The 22,085-nt window shown below is 29.1% G+C and overlaps 1 protein-coding gene across 7 annotated transcripts; it reads right to left on the bottom strand.

The window, feature by feature from the left end:
* Positions 1-5,301: 5,301 nt before the first annotated feature.
* Positions 5,302-18,692, bottom strand: LOC100808366 (uncharacterized). 7 transcript variants are annotated; one of them, XM_014761919.3, is made up of 11 exons: positions 18,365-18,692; positions 18,078-18,218; positions 17,691-17,778; positions 14,634-14,702; positions 13,133-13,235; positions 10,367-10,723; positions 9,264-9,373; positions 8,174-8,650; positions 7,920-8,084; positions 6,658-7,073; positions 5,302-6,090 (listed from the first exon to the last, which is right to left on the bottom strand). In XM_014761919.3, exons 6-11 carry the CDS (start codon positions 10,699-10,701, stop codon positions 5,464-5,466), a joined length of 2,130 nt encoding a protein of 709 aa, XP_014617405.1. In that variant the 5' UTR covers positions 10,702-10,723; positions 13,133-13,235; positions 14,634-14,702; positions 17,691-17,778; positions 18,078-18,218; positions 18,365-18,692; the 3' UTR covers positions 5,302-5,463. The 7 variants fall into 7 exon arrangements, with proteins under 7 accessions (XP_014617405.1, XP_040861314.1, XP_014617406.1 ...); XM_041005380.1 differs by having other exon boundaries at positions 18,003-18,218; XM_014761920.3 differs by lacking the exon at positions 18,078-18,218 and having other exon boundaries at positions 18,456-18,692.
* Positions 18,693-22,085: the final 3,393 nt, after the last annotated feature.

Below are 22,085 nucleotides of genomic sequence, written 5' to 3' on the forward strand. Positions count from 1 at the left end.
GTTCATGTAATGTGCTTGTGCCTGCATTTATATGCATTCAAATGCAGGATGCAAAGACAAAGGAACTACCATGTAATTCATGCAGAACTGCATGCCCTAATTTCATAACCACACGAAACAAAGTATATGTGGTTTGAACAATTGAATGCTCGAGTTGAGTCTTGATAATTTAAATTAACGTGAAATTAATTGCCAATGCTTGTCAACATTTGATCATATAAATAAAACCAATTTCGTGGTATATTTATTCATAAACATAGGAAATTTTCTTGTGGTTGATTAGGAAATAGAAAACAGCTGATTTTTATTTTCAAAGAAAGAATTCTGAATTCCTATAAACACTAATCATCATCACTTGTCCAATTTGGAAGATTAAAGAAAACTTCATTGAATTGCTTTAACAGATTTTGAATGCTTCGGTCTGTCTTTGTAATTTAAATTCATGTGAAATTTCTAATGTTTTCCATCCTCTGATGATAGTCGTAACAAATTTCATGGTAAACTAGAAGAAGAAAAATAATACACGGCAACTCCTATTTTATATATGCCATCTGAGTTTTCTCATATCATACTATTCTGAGAACCACTATTCTCCCTTGTTGCATGCAGATTAGTGTCTTGCATTTCTCCGTTTATTCGATGCTTTTGGTTAGTTCCTTCTTGCAAGTTTTCCTACTGATTTGCGTGAAAATGGATGTGTATTTGCGATGTTTGAAGAATTGAAGGATCGATCGGAAGTTGTTAACGTGCTGTGTTAGTATAAGAATTCTAACTTCCAAAGACCTAATCAATGCACGCGTTCTCTAATATGTCTTATTATTATTAACTAAGAAACAGTAAATTGCTGCTTCATTTCCCAAATATGTATATACTGCTTAACGCGAATGCAAAGTCTAACGGTTCATTAATTTTGGGACCCCACTGCACTTCACCTAGATTATCATGAAATAAAAAATGAAGTAAATTCTTCCATTATTTAGCGCCCATCATATAATTTTTTTTAAGTTCATACGAAATATTTTAAATTTTAATTTTAATTTAATTTTATTAGTACATTTTATATTTTCATGGAACTATATTAGTGGAAGAAGAATATCATTTTTATGTAGAATTGATTAAATAAATACCCTTACAAATTACATATTTGGTTCAATTGTACATTGATTGATGATATTGATGTATCTTTTGTGATATATAATGTGTTTAGATAATACACAAGAATCAATTTTGCTTAATAAATCATAACCATGAAAAAGTAAAAATAATTATATATTATTTGTCTTCATCATGAAAATTTAATTAATTTTTTCCTACCGTGAATCTAATCAAACACACACATTGTGTAAAAATAGGAGAAAATATTATGAAGACAGTAGAAGGTAGGGATATATAGGACCAAAACCCTTATACTTTAACAACAATACTTCATCATAGACAACCTTGTTGTAATGGATTAACTCGTGGTGTAATCGACTAAAGCATGAATCTGGTTGCTCTCTTTTATACAATTCAAATTAATTGACCTTGATTTAAATAATTAATCCTAGATATAATTAATTAAACCAAAAGCTTGCGTTTTTCTAACTTAGTTGTTGATAATGTAATCAATTGCATATTCAAGGTAATTAGTTATATCAACAACAATGATTTTTTAACTAATTTTTTTATCAACAAATGTTAATTTGTTAGTGATGTTAGTTTTTGTTAGTAGAGATGATTGAATGTGTGACCTTTCATCTCTCCCCTTCTCCTTTAACCATTTAATTCATTTATATATTTGATTTTCCAATTAACTAAATAATTTGTGTATTTGATTATAAAAATGAGGTCACTGATAGACAGGAAAGTCTCACAATTCAAGGAGCACTTATAGTTGTACTTACATTTACCTCATCCAAAGAAGTGAGTGTTGCAGAATTTACGAACCACAATAACCAGAGTAGATCATGTGGATTGAAATATTGAATGTTGACCAAGTTGAGTTTGAACGTGAAATTAATTTCTCATATATTGTTTAATCATAAATGTAACCAATTTCGTGGTATATTTATTGCATACAGATTGGAAATTTTATGCTCAGTTTATTAGGAAACAGAAAGCAATTTTTTTATTGAAAAATCTGAACCCCTTTACTCACTAATCTATCCCTTGTCTAATTTAAAAGATTGAACAAAACTTCAATGAATTGTTTTAACAGTTGTCTTGTTTTTATTATTCCTATTTTTATTTTGAATGTCACTGCGAAATGTTCAAAGGTTTAAGAAAAGAAAAGGAAAAATAGAAGATGAGAGCGCCGTTTGTAGGAATATATATAAGAATTTTGTCATAAGATTTTACTATGCCGATTGATTTGGTTGATGTGATGAGGTGTATGTTTCTATGAAATGTACAGCCTATTTTATACATGACAAAAAAAAATTTTACTTTCTAAACTAATAAGATATATCATTTGATTTTAATTAAATTAAATAAACTAAAATTCTTCCAAACTTTATTGGTTTTTAAATTAAATAGCACCGAATCTTCTAGTTTAATAGTGATGAAATTGACCTTTAATTACCTTGTTCTTGTTCCATGTTTTCCAGCGGATTTACGTGAAAATGGATAGCCATTTGCGCTGTTAATTTGAAGGATATTCAATTTGAAATTGTTAACGTGTTGTACTGGTATAAGAATTCAAACATCCAAAGGCATAACAATGCGTTCTCTAGTCTCGGATTCTTACTATGCAAGAAACTGTAAATTGCTCCTTTAATTCCAAAATATTTTAGACTGCAAGTGCAATTCTTGTAGTTTAAACAACATATTTTATAGTAGTATTTTACAGTCAAATATTCCCCTTTAATTTCTTTCCTTGTTTATTTTAATTTAATTCTTTGTCAATTTAATTTATTGTTTTCTACAATCTTTTCTAAATTTTTTTTTAATTAAATATTCATATATCTAAGTATAAACAAAATCATTGTACATTTGATATTCGACTTCTATTTTAACTTTATTATTTGTGACAATTTGATGTACTTGTTAATAATTCAACAATAAAGTTTTGGACATAATTGATTGGAATTGTTTAAAAACTTTACTTCAAAAGATGGATTTTGATGATGTGTGGATTGGTTGGATTAGTATGTGTTCAATCAATGACGATGAATGGAGAATTAGTTGGTCCTTTTATTTTCGAGAGAGGTCTTAGTCAGGATGACTCACTTTCACCTTGTTTTTTTTTATCATTTGTATGGAGGGTTTCACTTGCCTTCTACAAAAAAATAGAATCAAAAGGAGACTTACATAGTATTAAGGTGTGCAGGGGAGCTCCTATCCTCACACACTTTTTTTTTTTTTTGCAACACAGATGATAAAGAGATCAAAGTGTTGAAAGAAATTTTAACCACTTTTGTGCTAGCTTTTGGTAAAGCCGTCAATTACATGAAGGCGATGATTTATTTTTGTAGAATTTGAGTAAAGCCGTCATTAAAGAAATTTGAGCTTAATTGATAGTTAATTTTGATTAAGAATAATTAGAATTCCTATACTTTACTATTATTTTTAAGGAAATAATGAGGAATTTAATATCATGTTAATTTTTTATCAGCAGGGTTCAAAAAAAGAAAATTACAAGTGCTTTAGAGGAAAATTGATGCAAAAACATAAAGAAAAGCCTAGAAGAAAAAGTTGAAGATTGGGATCACTTGTTTAGCGTACAAGATAGGTCCAGCGCGCCTCCTCGCTTAGTGGACTGTTCAAGCTTAGCGCAAAGAAAGCCCACGAAGAAGCCCAGCGCTTAGCGTGAATCTCACGTTAAACGCGTGATCACCACCATACTCGTTAAGCCCAGAAGACCCACCTAGCATGAGATTGCTTGAATTTTAAGCTACCTTAGGCCTATAAAAGGAGTAGAAAGCAAAGGAGGAAGACACTGAGACTCAAGCTCTCTAATGAATACACCCAAAGTTTGAGCAACTCAAATAAGGGAAACCCTCCTTCTATAGTCATTTTCTCCTTCTCTTTCTTTATCCATCCATTTTCTTCTTCTATCTATATCAGTCCTTGAAGTGTAAAGTCTCTCATAACAATAAGAGGCTAAACCTTCATTGTTGGGAGCCTAGTAGCTAAAGGTTCTTGTACTGTAATTCTTCCTTACTATTTGTTTAATGTAATGCCAATTTTTTTTTTGTGCTTTATTGTTATTGTGTGGCTTAATCATCCATGCATCTATTTAGGGATTAGGCATTGGGAAGCGTTTAATTTCTAAAGAAATAGAAAGAGCATTTAAACAACTCATTGGTAGGGATAGAGTGATCTTGTTTTGCATATACATACATCTCCAAACTTCATGTAATTTATTGTTTTATCTCTACAAAGGGATTTGAGAGAGAGAATAGCTAAAATAGACTCTTCATCACAAGGGATCGAAGTTGAATATCTTAGTAGATGTAGATGAAAATTAAAATAGTATTAAATAGAAAAACACATTAATATTACATCAAGGATAGTTAAGCATGCTAGGATCCAACATATTTAAATTATGAAGTTATCATTTATATTTAATCATGTTATTTTACTTATTTTTTATTTTCTAATTCTTTCTTTCTTCTTTCCATTACAAGCAGTTGAAAAACTTGTTTGATGATTAAATAAATAAGATTTTTAAGTAGTTTATGACATTTTTTAAATGTTATTCGAAGTAACATTTTTAAAATGTTAGTTTGTAAATATTTATGTTTTATTTCTTTTTCATGATTAAAATATTTATTAAATTTTATTATTATCCTCTTAAATAAAATATGATTTAATTATTTTTCACTAATTTCTCCTACACATTTTTTATATCACACGATTTATTTTAATCATTATACTTTAATATTTAATTTATTATTTTAATATTATACTTCAAAAATTGACAATAATAAATATTAGATTTATTTTATTTTTTTACTATTTTTAAATAATTTATATCTATTATTACACTAATTAACATAGAACTATAATTTCTGGTGTATGGTCTTTCTTTATTTTAAATTTGATTAAAATTATTTTAAGATATAGTATAATTTATAGACGAATACATAATATTAAAAAATATAATAATTAAAACTAAAAATATAATGAAACAAATATAAGATCGCGCGCGTCTCTTCCAAATGTCCAACGACATCAATACTTATTAAATAAATAAATAAAAGTCAAATGCATAAAAAATATTAAAAATTAAATAAAAAGTCGCATAAGTTAAAACTCTAGATAAAGAAAAAAAAAACAAGAAAAAAATATAATACACTAAGTTACAAACAAAGGAATGAATTGGCATAATACTGTTGAAACATAATAATGATATATAATATTGTTTGCTTCACAGTGGAACTGGATCACGTTAGACAATTCAATATTATCTGTCATAACTCAGAAATATTACAACTCTAACATCTCACAACATGATTCTTGGTTACAACACTTAGCTTCTACTCATCTAGAAGATATATGAATCATTCGTTTGCTTGGCTTAAATAGATTCCTGCAATGAATTGTTGAGTAGATGATATCTTTCCATAACGAAAATTGCAAAGTAATATATAGAAGAATAGGTACACTTGCAAGTATTGAAATTGAATCAGGAACCACCTTCAAACCAGAGTCGTACGTTATGAAGAAGGCACTGCCAAAGGCTACCATCATGCATGTTATGGAGATGAACAGAGTTACCAATCCACATATTAACTTGAAGGGCAGTGACTTGTGAAAATCATACTCCGCATAACGCGAGATGAGAATTGACAAGAAGATTAATATTGAAGTTGCAGATGAGATGAATGCAATTCCATCTGATATTGCAAACACCAGGAACGATGTTTTGTCCAAGTAATTTGGTTTTTTCGTTTGATCATCGATGCCACCTGGTATGTTAATCGCAGCAGAGAACACTGCTGTAGCAATGACAGTTGAAATAAGTATACAGAACTCAGCAGTGCGTTTCATCCAATCTTCTGCTTTTCTGCGCAATCCTTCATGTTCCCTTGTGAATAATTCCTGAGCGGTTTTGTCTTCAGAATTTTTCAACATTATGAATGATGGTGGCATTATCTTCTTCACCTCCTGTCATGTATATGTGTTAACAATTGGTATAGATTAATCAACCTCAAATCTTAATAATTAATCCCTCACTTTCTCAATTGTATTTTCCATACTTGTTTTTTCGTTTTACTGAATTAATGAATTTATTGTAATCTTTCTATATAGCGAAACCTCTTTTTAATGTTCCTTAGTTTCGTTTAAGTACAATTTATATTTTAACTATGGTTATATAACTGTCAACTTAAACCAAAAATTAATTTAGAGAATTTATATATTGATTAAAAAGATATAGGGGTAAGTTGAAAAACAAATATTTTTTTATCTGTAAAAATTAAAAATAAATAATAAAAAATTTATAACAATTCATATATAATGTTCAATCAACTCAGCTATACATCTCTTGCTAGCTAATTAAAAGACAAATGTAATTAAGTACATGAGTAAAGTATATTTTACCCTTATTAGCAGGAAAATTCATGATTCCTATTTGTTTAAAATGACGATTAAAGAAACTTAAAAACACACATGGGATAAAAATGTAATGGTGTACCGTGTGAAAATGCAAAGTCAATAAAATAAAGGGGTTACCTCAAACCATATTAACTCGTGGGACATTTGGAATGCTGCTCCAGAAACTAATTCAAGTCGATCTGATGGGGCTAATTTTGCTGCCAAATGCAATAAAGTGTTGTTTCCTTTCACGAAACCTTCTACTATAATATCCTTAATTGACCCTATTTCATGTACGACATTGAAGATGCTGGCATGGCGATGCGAAACCGCTGTGTGAATTATACTTTGCTTTTTGTCATCCACTTCCCATATCAAGCTAGGGTGAGCACTAATAAGCTCTGACAAGAACCCAAAATTACCAACTTCTGCAGCATCAAATAGTAGTTGAGAAGGTTCACTTATGATCTTAATTGCCTCTTTGAGGGTTTTTTCCCGAAGAATTGTTTCCCAGAGAAACTTAACCAGTTGAAAAATTACATGTTTTTTCATGCCTGTAAATATAAAAAATTTCGTATTAAAATGAAAGACATAACAGTTATTATTAGAATTTGAAGTAAGATATAATTCATTCTTACAAAATTGACCTATAAAATTAGAGATAATTCTCCACTTATATATAGTTATATTATTAATTGATGTGAGATTTTTAATACACTCATTTCACATCAAAAGCTAATATCTGAGGTTTGCTGGACTTGACTCAACATTTACAAGTGATATAATAGTTAGAATAAGTTCAAATATAAACTTATGATTTAGATTTAAGTCTAATTCAATTTTATAAAATTAATCTGTAAGAAGAATTATCTATCACTTATATACACTGATAGATAAGGGGGTGGGGAAGGGGCAAGCTAGGTCTTAGATTCCTTCCATTCCTATCTCTCTTAAGATTTTTTTATGTCTATATGAGAAAAATATTAAAATTACAAATATTAATAAAAGAAAATATATAAGAATTCTTTTCCGTTGATATATGCTTAATTTTAATTTTTTAGTAGTAAATTATATATCTAGCTTCATACATAAAATTAATAATAAATTATTTTGTTAAATTTATTATTTATTAAATAATTATATATTAGAAGTTAAATATTGTGTAAAAAAAATTTCGCATCCTTTGATATACCTTTGGATACGTCCCTGCTTATATACCACGCACAGATGTGGATTCATGTCCTACAAACTTCACCAACCTATATATACATATATGTAAGGCTTTAATTGTCTCTGATTTGTATACTTTAATTTATCTTCAGCAATTAGTGAAAGTAAGAATTTATCAGGGTTGATCATGATGGGAGTTTGTTGCTCTGAACATGAAAGTAAGAATTTACCGGGGTTGATCATGATGGGAGTTTGTTGCTCCGAACAATGACAACAAGAATCCAAAGGGTTTTGATCATGAGCCATAGCCAAGATATGCAACGCTGTGTCATTATTCAGATGATCACGTGCATAAGCTAGCTCTTTACACTCTGTTGCCATTTTCAAGGCCAAGTCTGAAAAATATTTTTGGATATTTAAACATAAATCATCAAATCTATAAACGTAAGTGCTCAAATAGTTTTTTAGACATGCAAATACGTACGATAGTTGCGGGTGGTGATAGAAGTGAAGAACAGTGATTCCCTGTCCTTTACGTCGAATACATCTTTGGTCTTGTCGTACAGATACTCTACCATGTCGCATTTTCTTTGCATGACAGCAAAATAGAGAGGGGTATGATCACCTCCACCCCTGATTATAGGCAAGTTTTCAACTCTTTGTTTCAACAATTGAACAATTTCCATGTTCCCTGATGCAGCAGCGAAGCAGAAGGCGGTGTTTCCCTTGATATCTTTCAATTTAATGTCTTGGTTGTCGAGTTCTTGCAGCAGCTCCTTCACAAAGGGAGCATGGTTTGCACCTACAGCAACATGCAGAAGTGTAGCCCAACCAACTGCTATTGCTGCGTTCTTGAGTCTAACATCTTTTTGTAAGATGACCTTGGCTGCTGGCCAATTGCCTTCTAGAGCAAACTTGTAAAGAGGCACACAAAGGCTTAGAAATTTGTCCTTTGCTTCTTCTGAAAGTGTAATTTATCACTCATAATTAAATTTAAAGATTAAAACGATAACATAGAGTTTATCGTAAGCTTTTCGTTAACAAAATTGGTCAATTACCGGTTATGTTTATATATCTTTTGTTGTCAGTCTATCTATCTATCTCTTCTTGCATATCAAATTTACCCCAAATGAGATATACTTTTGTATTTTTCTTCAGGTATAATAGATGAAAGAAAGATCATTCATGGACGCCTAAATGCTAATTAGCACCTACATTGAGAAATAGAGAAGAGAAAAAATAACTCATAGGCATGATATAATAAATAAAAAATAATTAGTGTTAATAAAATGTGTGATATACATAAGTACGGTATGTCATTATATTATGTCTAGGATGAGTTTCAGTTTGATTGTGTGAAAAAAAAAAAATAGAATGAAAAAAATTTAGAATATATATATATATATATATAAATTAAAGTAGTGTGATAAAAATGTACCTTTCCAAATAAAAATTTAAAAATGTGCTCTTATCTCTTAATAATTTAAACAGAATCAAATCATCCCTAATTAAATTAATACTCTTTCCTTGTATTCCTGGTGAAAACTAGCTTGAGGGAGACTGAGAGAGAGTACCGTCTGTTGCCTCTATAAACTCAAGGTTAGGACGATTATGACGAGCTGATGCGGCATTGCCCATTTGCGGTTGTTGTTGCTGAGTTGGAGAGTCGACAACTGTCATTTCCCTATAAAAGCCAATATTGCAAATAATGGTGTGTACAAATAGTTGATTCTGGATTGCCCTTACAACTTGAGAAATTAAATAGGAACAATTAGTGAATATATGAGTAATGATACGTAGAAATTAACTCTTTTTACTCCTTCCTTCTCTTGGTGTTAAACTAGAATTTCTGTTCATCGTTTTTTTCTTCTAAATAATACAATTATTCGTATGTATAAGAGAGAAAGAGAAAGAAATAAAAGAAAATTGTGGAATGGGATGGACGATATATACGATGAACAAAATAGAAAATAAAAGGGTTAAATATATTTTTTATTTATTAAATGAGCAAATTTTGATTTTTAGTTTTTGTAAATTAAATATTTGCTTTGATTTTCTCATCCTCATAAATCTAGAATTGAATGATTGTTTTTTATCTTTATTATCATATACTCATGTTATACTCATTAACCGTTTGAGTTTAACGGATGGTAAGTAACCACATCTAAGTGATATACACTATTATTTGTGATGTCATACCACTAATTTTTTTCTAGATTTTTAAAATTAATGAATGTTATTTATTAAACTTAAAATGAACGCCGAGATAAAAAAAAATGGTGATTTGAAATTTTGAAAAATGAAAGTTAAAGATTTTTTTATAGGGATTAAAACCATAATTCATAATTTTCCAGAGATCAAAAACATTATTTTTTTTATTTTTTGGGGATGAAAATTAAAAAAAAATTATAGGGACTAAAATTAAAATTTTCTTATTTCATAAGTACTAAAATCATCATATTTAATCTTAAAAATGATATTATGTAAGTTATTGTACAATTTTGTCATATAAATATGATATTTCTTTTAATTTTATTTATAATCCATTTTTTGCAAGAATAAACTATTTTATGATATGTCAATACGTAAATGCGTTCACTAAATGGAGAAAAAGTTCATGTGGCATTCAGAAATTATTTTTATCTTTCAAAATTTTGAATCTACAAAAGCACTTCACCTTTCAAGCTCGTCCCACGTTTGCTTGGCTGTTTTGTCCTTTGAGAATTTTTCAAAAGCATCTTGATTCATGGCACGGCATAAAATATTTCTTGCTTGTGCTTCTAGTTCCAAATTCTTCATGTCTTCTTCATCGTATTCATCTTCACTTTTCTCCACTTCTTCATTGCCTATTAGTTTTGTTGGAATTTTCGGTCCATTTTTTATCACAAGCCAAAGCTTAAAATCGATAGATCGTATGAATATTATCATACGCTCCTTCCACTCAGTGTAATTTTTGCCATCAAAATATGGTGGCCTCAAAATAGAATGTCCTTCACTGATGATATTACTCATCAAATTTGCAACACTGTTGAACCTACAAGGACATTTTCTTATATTATTATGCCTAGAAAATGTTAATTGGGTGGGATGGGGGTGACTATAAAAAAAAAAAAAAAAAAAGTGGGTTGGAAAAGCATGACATGCTCCCGGGGTTGTTATAACCAGAGTTCAGTTTCAATACTTTCAAAATATGAAACGTTAAAAAAAATAAGTGAAGAAAACTTTAGCAATGCATATCACTTATCTAATAAATGAAAATAGAGAAAAAAAAATTTAAGGATTTTAACGTGACAAATTAATGACACGCAAAATTTAATTTATTTTTTAATCAACCCAATAAATAATACTACTAGAAAATAGACTTTTAACTTTAATTTTTTTCGACTTTTAATATTAATTTTTAATCAATGTTGAAATCATTGATGTTAACAAACTCAATGTTAACATCAATTTTTTGATAATCGATGTTAATTAATATACAATACATGACATCAATTTTTTAAAAAATCGATGTCATATAATACGCAATAAACCTCAAAAATGTAAAATATGCAAAAAATAATATCGATTTTTTCTAAAAATCAATGTTGTGATCCATAAATCAACATTGATTTTATAAAAACTGTTGTTGTGTGTACTCACAACATTAGTTTTTCTAAAAACAAATGTTTGGTGCACTCACAACATCGATTTTTAGAAAGAAAAAAATTATTGTGAGTGCACCACAACATTGATCTTTTTAAAAACAAATGTTCTTGTATGTCATCTAGTAGCTGTCGTCTTGCATTCAAATAGTTTGTACAAGGACAAAAATATTTTCAGTCCTTATCTGGTTAACTTCTTTCTAAAGCAAATTGCAAGAACTATTTCATGTCTTCCTCATACGTAGGGCTCTTACAACTTGTATTCATCCAACTTCGATCCATCTAATTAATAACTTTATGATACTCTCAAAGTTTGTGATTCCATGCAAGAAAATCTCATTTTTCATTAAAGATGTGATCCTATCCTATATAGGAAGAATTTTTTTTACAGTAGACTCACGTAAATGTTAACTTTCTTTTCATAGATTTGACAAAATTTCAACAGGATTTCACATTGATCTCAAAATACACGACATGAAGTGATGACATGAATTTCACCACAATTAAGTATGCATCCGAAGAATAAAGTGAAATGCACTATACCAAAATTTAATCAAATTTTAAAAAAATAAAGTTAACTTATACGTATGAATATACTATAAAAAATGACTCTTCCCAAACTGTTCAAATGGACAATTTAAGATTCAATACAACGATTAATCCAAACTATCCAGAAGAATCATTATATTGAATTTCAAATGAAAAACTAAAGTTTATCAAGAATAAACATTAATTGTATATAAAACAATAGTCATTAATCACATAAAAAAATTAAAAAATAGTCATAAGAAAAAATAGCCTAAAAAATATGAATAACATTCATATCTATGATGATAATCACTAATAATCTCCAACAATTAATGTTCATGATGTCAAGTGTAAAACAAAATTTGCCTACAAATGACTTTCAACATTGAACATTAATATTTATACCTCATCTAGTCAAATGACAAGATTTACAAAAATTAATTCCTAGTCATATATATATATACACGCACACAAAAGGGAAAATAAAGAAGAAGAAAAAAGAAAGGACTAAAGTTTTGTAATAGATTGGTGTAAACAAATCTTTGTCTGTAAAATAATAATTATTTGACTATTCAAAGGTGTCACAGTTGTGCTATAAGATGGATATAAGATGAAAACTAATATGATGAAATCTTTGTCTGCATGTAAAACATTAATTGAAATCTTTGTCTTCTTTGTATATGGTGATGAAAACTAATATGATGCATCATATACAAGAGATATAAGATGGATATGATGATTAAAAAACAAAAAACAAAGATAAAAAGTCACATGTTGAATTAAGAAAAACTAACATTTCAACCACTAATGTTTGCATTGCCTAGATAATAGATTATATGCAACAGTTTAAAGGTTAGAACTGGAATGGCAGAAAAAGAGATGAGGGATGGTTGGTGATATGGCAGAAAGAAAAAGGCATTCATATTGGTTAGCAAGTTTGGCTTCTTAATTATTTCTTCAATCACTTTAGTTAGCACTAGCATACATTCGCTTATAACTATCTATGTTATTAAAAAACACACGACATTATTGATTTGAACAAGTTACATGATTTGACAATAGTGTAACCTTTTTTAATGTAATTTTTTTTTATCATTTCCTTAACTGTACGAATTTTTCTAAGTTGGTAAAGTGTAATATGGTCATACATACTGTTAGAAAATTATATATAAGAACAAGATCTAGCAGAACACACAAAAATTGAAACTATATAATTAAATAGCATATAGTTAAACACTATCATCTCTAATATTGATGTCAAAGGGTCGTACCCTGAGCCACTTGAAGCAAAACAGACCCCTGTGATCAAATCACTAGATTGGAGATTGGGTTTCAAATATGCTGGCAGAAGCTCCTTAATATCCAATTCTTCAACTGTTTTGTTACAATAAAAATTAAAAAAGAACTCAGCAAGAATCCATGGTCATGTAAAAAAAACTGACTAGGTACTACCAGCGAAATAATCAAGTAAATATATAGTATTAGTTCTCAAGTTTCTTATTATTCGACACCTAATTAATCTTTCTTTACAACTTGATACGAAAATCAGGAATCAAACCTGATGTCTTAATTAAGGAATTTAAGTATCAATCTACTCGTGACAACAATTTTTAGTATAATATTAATTCTTTAATTAGTGATTTTATTATCTGTTACTAGCCAATTAGTCCCACTCACGTGCATGACCATATAACGAGAGGGAACAAAATACTCTGAATTAAATAGTAGTCTCGGTTATTTAATTTATAATTTTAATATGTATTTAAACACTATACAAAAGTAACCAAACTATCTATAATAAGAATTAAGTTTATATTCAATTGGGATCAGACAAAGATCAAAATGATTAAGCAATTAATAAAAACCAACATGTTGGATTGAATTTAAAATACAATCTACCAAAAGAAACACAAATATTTTGCATCAATGTCTCTCTTCTTGTTATTATATTGCAGTAAGAGACATGTTCAAAAATAGAGTTCATGTGACAATGCCAAATGCATGTCAGCAATCAGGAATGAAAACAAATATGCAATGAAAAATCTAAAAGAAATGCTCACGGAACATATATTTTGTAAGAGATCATGTGATAGAACAGAAATGCTCAAGGATCAATACCTTCAACATCAAAGCAACAATTTTCTCAGCCTAAGTACAGATAACAATACTATTCTTACAGAATTTTAGCCGGTAAATCCATAAAGTCATTAACCTGTCTATGCACGAAAACCCTCCCAATCTCAGCAATGTCACAAACCCAAACCTTCCCAATCTCAAACCCAAACAATAGCGGTGAAGAACAAAGAAGAAGACAAGGCATTAAACTTGTTTTTGTCAATACATGAGCAGACCAAACATTCAAGGAAGAACAGAGAAGTGGTGGCATCAGGGAGCTCAAGCAGTGACAGTGTGATAACTGTTGTGTATCGATATATTTTGAAATCAAATTATATAGAAATTGGTAATTTTTCTCTCTTATTACTTCCTTTTTTGTTTAAATAATTGAAAATTTAACATCAATTAAAAGTTTTGTGAAGAAAGTGTAAAAAGTTGGTGAAATTATAATGTTTGGTGAATAATTCGCGAAAAAATAAAATAAAGTAAAGCCCAAGAAGCAAATTAAAGATCTGAAGTTGTTCGCTTAGCACGTCTTAGGCGTTCAGTGTGATACACAGACTCAGCGAGTAAAGCACGCTTAACACTAGGAAGTATGAAAAAGTTTGGAATGAGAATGTGCGCTTAGTGCGAGACACACAGTCAGTGAGAGAATACCATCATACTTGCTAAGTGCGATAAGTGCACTTAGCGCGAAGGTTGTATGGAAACTAAGTTGATCTGCACCTATAAAATAAGGAAAGAAAAGAAGGAAAAGAAACACACATAAATTTTAATAGAATATAATTCCTTATAAAAGGAAAAGGCTAGAAAAAGGAGAAATAATTATTAGGAGTTATTCCTTCCCTTCATTTCCTTTCTTATCTATCCCCTTTTCTATTCATAATCATCTTGTAATTGTAAAACTTTTTATGATAATGAGAGGTTAAACCCCCTTTGTTGGGAACATAACAGCCAACTACTTTTGATGTAATTTCTCTTCCTATTTATTTAATATCATTACCTTTTACATTATCATTTTCTGTGCTTAATTTTATTGTTTATGGTTTAATCATTCATTTGCATAGTAAGTTTTAGAGATAACATTGGGAAATATTATTTTCTAAAAAAACTGAGAAATAGTATCTAATTAGTATCTAAATGGGAAATAGTAAGTTTGATCACCCATTCTTAATACAATTTAATTGTTTGATCTTTCAAAGGGATTTGAGAGAAAAAATAAATAAATTAGGTTCTTTCACTTGAGGACTCTTAGTTAGAGTATATGAATAGATGCATGTGTAAATTGAAATAATTATAAGTAGAGAAAAATCAGTAACATTACATCAAGAGTAATTTTGATAGGCTAAGTTCTCAATATTTTCATATTTTGAATTTAACTTCTATAATATTGGTTTTTCTCATCTTATCTGTTTTTAATTAATTAATTTAAATTTATGTTTAATTTCTTCTCTTGTTTATTTTAATTTAAGTTTCTGGAAAGTTAAGTTACTGTTCTTCTACAATCTTTTTCAAATCTTTTTATTTAAATATTCATCTACTTAAATGTAAATAAAGTTCATATGGATTCGACACTTGATTTTCTGTTTAAACTTTATCAACCATGAAAATTTAATACACTTGTCAAGTGACAGCGGTGTAAGTGACCTAAAACGGTAACAGCGACAGCAAAATTAGAGTTGCACAATGAACTAAGAAAGGGATGGACTTTGGAAAGTTTAAACAAAATGAAACAACGAGTGAGAACTGAAAACATGCTACAAATTTAAATATATAAAATTGTTGACATTGGTTTTATAAAAAACTATTGTTAACATTAGCCTCTAGCGACATTGATTTTTTTAAAAATCAATATTAACAGTAGTTTGTTGATATTAATAAAATTATGTTATTTATAAATATATCGTTGCATTTTTGTTAAGATCAATTTTATTTAAAATGGATATTAATGTAGTGATGTTAAAACTAATTTTCTAGCAGTGTAAATATTCTTGGTTCTTTTATTGCAATTTTTTATCATTAATTTTTTTAAAGGAAAATCTGGAATATTATAAAGAAAAGAAGCCACTAATTGTGAGCTTAACAAAAGTTACAAGGATCTGCCAACCAAACTATTATCAACAGAAAACAGTAAGAAAAGACATAAGTTATAGTTGTAAGCATGCCAATGAGTTTAAGCACCAATTCATGTAAGACAAGCCATTCACCAAACGACTCCTCCCACATAAGACAAGCAATTTTTTTATCATTATAATTTCATTCACTACAATATATATATATATATATGTTTAAAATTTACCAACGTAGATCCACTTTTAAAAGGAATACGTTAACCTATACCCAGATATATTTTTAAGTGGGTGTATTTTAATAAATCACATTTTTTTAACGAAACAAATCACATCTTAGTTATAATTTGTTAATATATTTATAATATAATATGCTAATATATTCTTTATAAAAATAAGTGAATATATACTAATAAACTCCATAAGTATTTACAAAACTATTATTATTGTGAGAAATAAGAATTATGAATATAAATAATTAAATTATATTTAAATAATCAAGATTAAAGAGAGAAAAAAATACTTTTTTAAGTTATAACCCTCAAAATAGGGTGCTATGTTGTTGATTTTGTTTTAGTAGTGCGCTCGAGTTTTATACATATAATTGATATTAAGTATTTTTGTGAAATTCATTATTTGTTAATTATTTATTAAAATTTTAATATTTAATAATTGGGTGTAAAACAAATTGAACCCCTTTGATGCATCTTTGAATTCCTCCCCTCTTTGACAATTATTATAACTCATATTTATAAATAGTTCTTATCCAATGCTATCCTACTACTAAGACCAGGGCCGACCCAGCTTGTCGTGTTCGTCGGAGGTGTGATGACACAATGTTAATGATTAAAAAGAACCCAAAAAAATTTAAAAATAGATGTTCATATATTATTTTTTATATTATTTTATGATATTTTTATAATTAAATCAAAGTTATTATTTCATTTTTCATCTTTTTTTTGTTTAAATTAAAACGGGAGATGTGATTAAAAATATTAGTATATCGGTTGTTAATTTTTTTTTATATTACCTTCACAAGTCTATATTAAAGAAATTTTCAGCTTACTTGACATAAATATGTGATGGATTTATCATAATAAATTTTAAAAATGTTTATTTTTAAAAAAAAAATGAAAACAAAAACTCAAATCATAAAGAAAATAAAATTAAATGTCAGCATATTAATAAAGAATCAAAATATGTGTAAGCTTTAATATTAAATTATATTTTTTATAAAAAATGATTGTGATAGAATTAGAGCATTTTTAACTACAAATATTTTCTCTACGGTTTATTAACGGAATAGGGACATATATCTTTGTACTCGTGCATGCATATATCACTTGTTAGTGTTAAAATACTTTACTTATGTATTGAAGTGTAATTTGAATTGGAGCTTACAAATTTTTCATTTGGATCATATTTTATATTTTAAGAACTATTCATGGATATTTTTAATGGTGTAGAATAAATATTAGATTAAATAAAAATTATAGTAAAAGTTAAAAAATACTTTTAAGCTCTACTTTTTTTTATAAATATCTATAAATAGATGCATATATTAAAAAAATCACGGATATTTGTTTAACAGATACCCACACGAATAAGTATTTATTCAGTGAGATAGGTAGCCGGTAACTATTACCTATTTAAGTTTTGCCTGCAATGGTGTTTCCTTCTGAGCACCGATTCTTTCAAGTAAAAAGGAGTTCCCCTCAATGATGATATCCAGGCTGAAAATGAATTAAGGTGAGTCAATTTTAAAGTATGAGATTCAAATATCAGTAACTAAACTTTTTATACAAATTAATAGATAATATTAAAATATTATCGTAAATAACTAATAGTTTAATTTTAGCATTCTTTATAATATAAAAATCTGCTAACTAAAGACAGGATGAAAACAAAACATACAAGAATAATTGATACATAGGTATGGATGGTTTCTTTGATTTACCTAAGAAACGTGCAAAACATGGGGTGGTTAATATGCCAACCTACCAGTGAGATAGTACTGTTAGTACAAGTTTACCTTTACTTTTTCTCCCCCCTCCTTTTTTTTCTCTCCCCTCTACGTCCTACCCTCAACTTTTGGCAAATTATTGTACGACAAATTTCTTCCTTCCTAAATTGCGACTGAAATTTCAACTAGATGAAGAAAATGTTGAGGTACCTGCAAGAAAAAATAAGCTATAACATGTCAAATGGTAGTTAATATCTAGAAGAAGAAGAAGAGACTTGCCCTAATCATGATAATAGAAGAAAAGCCAAAGAACGTAGTCTTTTATTCTTTTTTTCTCTCCCCTCCTACGATCCTACCCTCAACTTTTGGCAAATTAGTGTACGACAAATTTCTTCCTTCCTAAATTGCGACTGAAATTTCATGTAGATGAAGAAAATGTTGAGGTACCTGCAAGAAAAAATAACGTTGGTGGTGCCGTAGTGTGTCAATTGAAGAAGAAGAAGAAGATGATGATGATGAGGACTTTGGGGGTGCCGTTGTGTGTCAATTGAAGGAGTGGAGAAGAAAGATAGTTGCCCTAATAATAATGATAATAGAAGAAAAGTCAAATTTATTCTCTGCTTGCATTATGGGTTTGGGATATTTGAAATTTTCTATATGGGATGACTCAAAAGCAACTTGCTTTTTCAAAAAAGCTGCTCTCGCCATTGTAATGTAGCGGAGACTTCGGTCGTCAACTGAAGTGAAAATGCATCCAAACGATTGAATGTTTTTCCAAGTCAGCTTAATATACTGTCGCAAGAGAATATTGAATCATATTTAATTAATGTGTGTTCTTTGGACAAAAAGAGAGTCGAAAAAAAATTAAAATTGAACACTAAAATAATATGAAATCCATATTTTTACATTTTACTTTAATTTAAAATTTTTATCTCAATTATCTTTCTTTTCACTTCTTTCATGTATTCTACCAGCCACTTCTTTTCTTTATTCTACCAGACCCTTAAGGAGAACTCATTTGCATTATTGTTGTACTAACGTTATGCCCTTGTCCTTTTTTTCTTTAGTTTTAGAATGTAAGAAAAATTGTAATAGCAAAAAATAATCATATTATTAATTTTGGATTTATAGTCTAACAATATATCATTTTATAAATTTATTTTAAAAAATAAATGTTGCGCAATGTAGCTAATATAAAATGTTTAACAATCTAATAATTTTGACCTATTTATATGCTTTTAACTTATTGTATATCTTCTTATATGATACAACTAGATTTTGTGCGATGCACAACATAAACATCAAATTTATTAATTTATTTAACGCTAAAAATAGCTTAAACATTCATAAAAAAAGGAAAAATTGTACTTGTTTTTTACTTTGTGTCTAATGTATATCACAATTTTTATCTTAAATGAATTTACTTTTATTTTATGAAACTAAAAAATGAAAAAAGATTTACTAAGAAAATATGTAAAATATGAAAAACTACAATATAATTAATAGATCACATGTAGCATTTAACTTTTGCAAAAAAAAAAATATACATAATTAAATTGAGTTGTACATTTAACATGTGTTATTCACTTAATATAATTACCTCATGTGTGGAAATAAACATAAGCAATTATCAAAGAGAATGTAATTTACTTGAATTTTAATTTTTATATCCGTTTAATGTCACAATTTTATGTTAAATATAATTACCTTTCATTAATAAATAAGAATTATTAAACAACTTTTATTAAGAAAACATTTGAAATATGAAAAATCATAATATGTGGGATTAATATATCAAACATAGTATTTAATATATGTTATTCATTCAATGTGATTTGTCCAAATGTAAAAATAAACATAAATAATTGATACATAGTGTGACAATTTTTACTTCATTTTACTTTGTATTCAAGTAACTCCATAATAATTCTATTTTGAATGTCATTGTCTATATTTAATGAAAAAGAACAATTGAATATCATATACTAAGAATATGATACAAGTGAAGCTCCTGAGGCCCAGGGTGAAGAGGAGACACCTGAGGCTTAGAAGGAGGCAGTCGAGGATACAGGTACTATTGATGTAGAAATGGATACAGACTATGTAGAAGATATTATTGTAGCACATGGGGACTTGGGACCCATGGCCCACACCTACACAGGATTGAGCGATAGGATCAGGACTTTATTTAATTCTCTTGTTTTACATACATTTCATTTCATTAATCTTTTGATTTTAACAGTAGTTTATGTTTTATAGTTTTTTTTTATACATGATAGAAATCTTGATCTGATTTGAATTGATTGCATGATATGAGTGAACTGCATTGTGAAAATATTTGACTTCAAGCAAGCTTGCATTATTTTGAGAGATAAAGCGTGAAAATGTTGCGCATGAGTGAAATGGTTAGTTTGCATGACAGGAAAGTAGGGAAGGAGAAACTAATTGTTGTTAAACCGATGAGTTGTGTGAATCTTAACTGAGAGAGCGACTAGCATTAATTATTGATTTTTGCATGAATCTTTGAATGTTGAATGGATGCATGATGTGAAAATGATGTAGGCTATGTTGAATTTGTTTTAGCTACTAAGCCAAATAGCCACCTTGTTTGAGCAAATAAAGTAAACCCTTGCACCTTGTTGAGCCAAACATAATTGAAATTGTCCTGAACCCTATGAATGATTGCCTGACACACCTTGTTCTAGGTTATAGGAGAGCATTGTCTTGAAAGAGATGTTTGGTTCAAATTTGGGGGAGTGATTATAATGAGTTATGCGCATGATTATAACTGCATCATACAGTCTATAAAAACAGTGGGAAAATGGTACAAGATCATTATTTTCTTTGCTTAAAAAATTGTTCTAAAGCAGTTATGCTTATGAGAGTACTATGTGATGCAAATAAGTGGTAAACATAGTGAGACGATTATAAGGGCAGGAAAATAGAAACAAGGGAATGCTCTCTTAAAACGTAAGTTTTGTAACTAAGAAAAACCATGAATTCGTTTCTAGCCCAGCAACATTACAAGCTGAACAAAGTCTTGGGATCCACATTGTGTATACATGATTGTATTGAATGAGATGGAAAGCAAAAGTTAGGAATTGTGTTAGTTGTTTAATTGAATCAACACTTACCTAAGACACTTGTGTGCATGAGAGAAATAGTGGCTTGTGAGGAAATAAGCTTAGTCAACCTTCCTTGATGCTTGTCATGCTTGCTAACTTACTCATCTCTTTTGCTCAATTGCACATGCTTTTATCTTTAATTGTGATGCATGCAAAATTTGGGGGAAATATTAATTGATGTTTGTGCAGTCATCGCAGTCACTGTGATCAGTGCTTATTGGACAAGAAATTAATCTAACTTAGCATAGTTAATTTCTTTTGCTTGATGACAAGCAAAACTTTAAATTTGGGAGAGTTTGATAATTCATATTTAGGAGTAAAATATGCACTAAAACATATGAAAATTGGCAATGTTCCTCCAATTTTACTACTTCTTTTTGTGTAAATCATTAGAAAGTTGGATTCCTATGAGTTTTACACAGTGGAGGTCTTAACATGATACTTTATATTGTTTTAATTTGAAATTTTGCAAATATCAAGTGAGGGAAGTTAGGAGGTGAAGTCTGAAGGCTCATGCTCAGCGCACATATCTCGCTTAGCGAGCGAAAAGTATCCGCCCAGTGTGAAGAAGAAACCCTAGAATCTACTGCCAATATTTTCTTGCACTCAGCACGCAATAAGCTCACTTAGCGCGGTTTCTCACGCTTAGCGTGCATCCAGCACGCTTAGCGCCCAATCACTTACTCGCGTTTAGTGTAGCCTGCGCGCTTAACGCGTATTTACGGATTGTGAAACCCAAGAAGCTTTAAAGTAGACAAAAAAAGGGGGGAAGAGGGGACGTTCTATAGAGAATGAAACATTAACCCTAGAGCCTAGGCTGGAGAAGACATTCACTAGCCCATCATTTCCTGATTTTCGCATCACATCATCCACTTTCCTTGCTTTTTCCACTTGTAGTTGAGCTCTCCATGTTAATGGAGGGCTAAACACTCCATTGTTGGAGAGTTTCCAT

This window comes from Glycine max, chromosome 9 (genome assembly GCF_000004515.6).
Source record: "Glycine max cultivar Williams 82 chromosome 9, Glycine_max_v4.0, whole genome shotgun sequence".
NCBI classification, from domain to species: Eukaryota; Viridiplantae; Streptophyta; class Magnoliopsida; order Fabales; family Fabaceae; genus Glycine; species Glycine max.

Excerpts from the sequence above, each read along its gene's own strand:
- LOC100808366 (XM_006586902.4), bottom strand. The coding sequence starts at position 10,701 with ATGAGTAATATCATCAGTGAAGGACATTCTATTTTGAGGCCACCATAT. Across the intron at positions 9,374-10,366 it reads ACGTGGGACGAGCTTGAAAG|GGAAATGACAGTTGTCGACT; the intron begins GTGAAGTGCTTT and ends TGGCTTTTATAG. Across the intron at positions 7,074-7,919 it reads TCCCATCATGATCAACCCCG|GCATGAAAAAACATGTAATT; the intron begins GTAAATTCTTAC and ends TTATATTTACAG.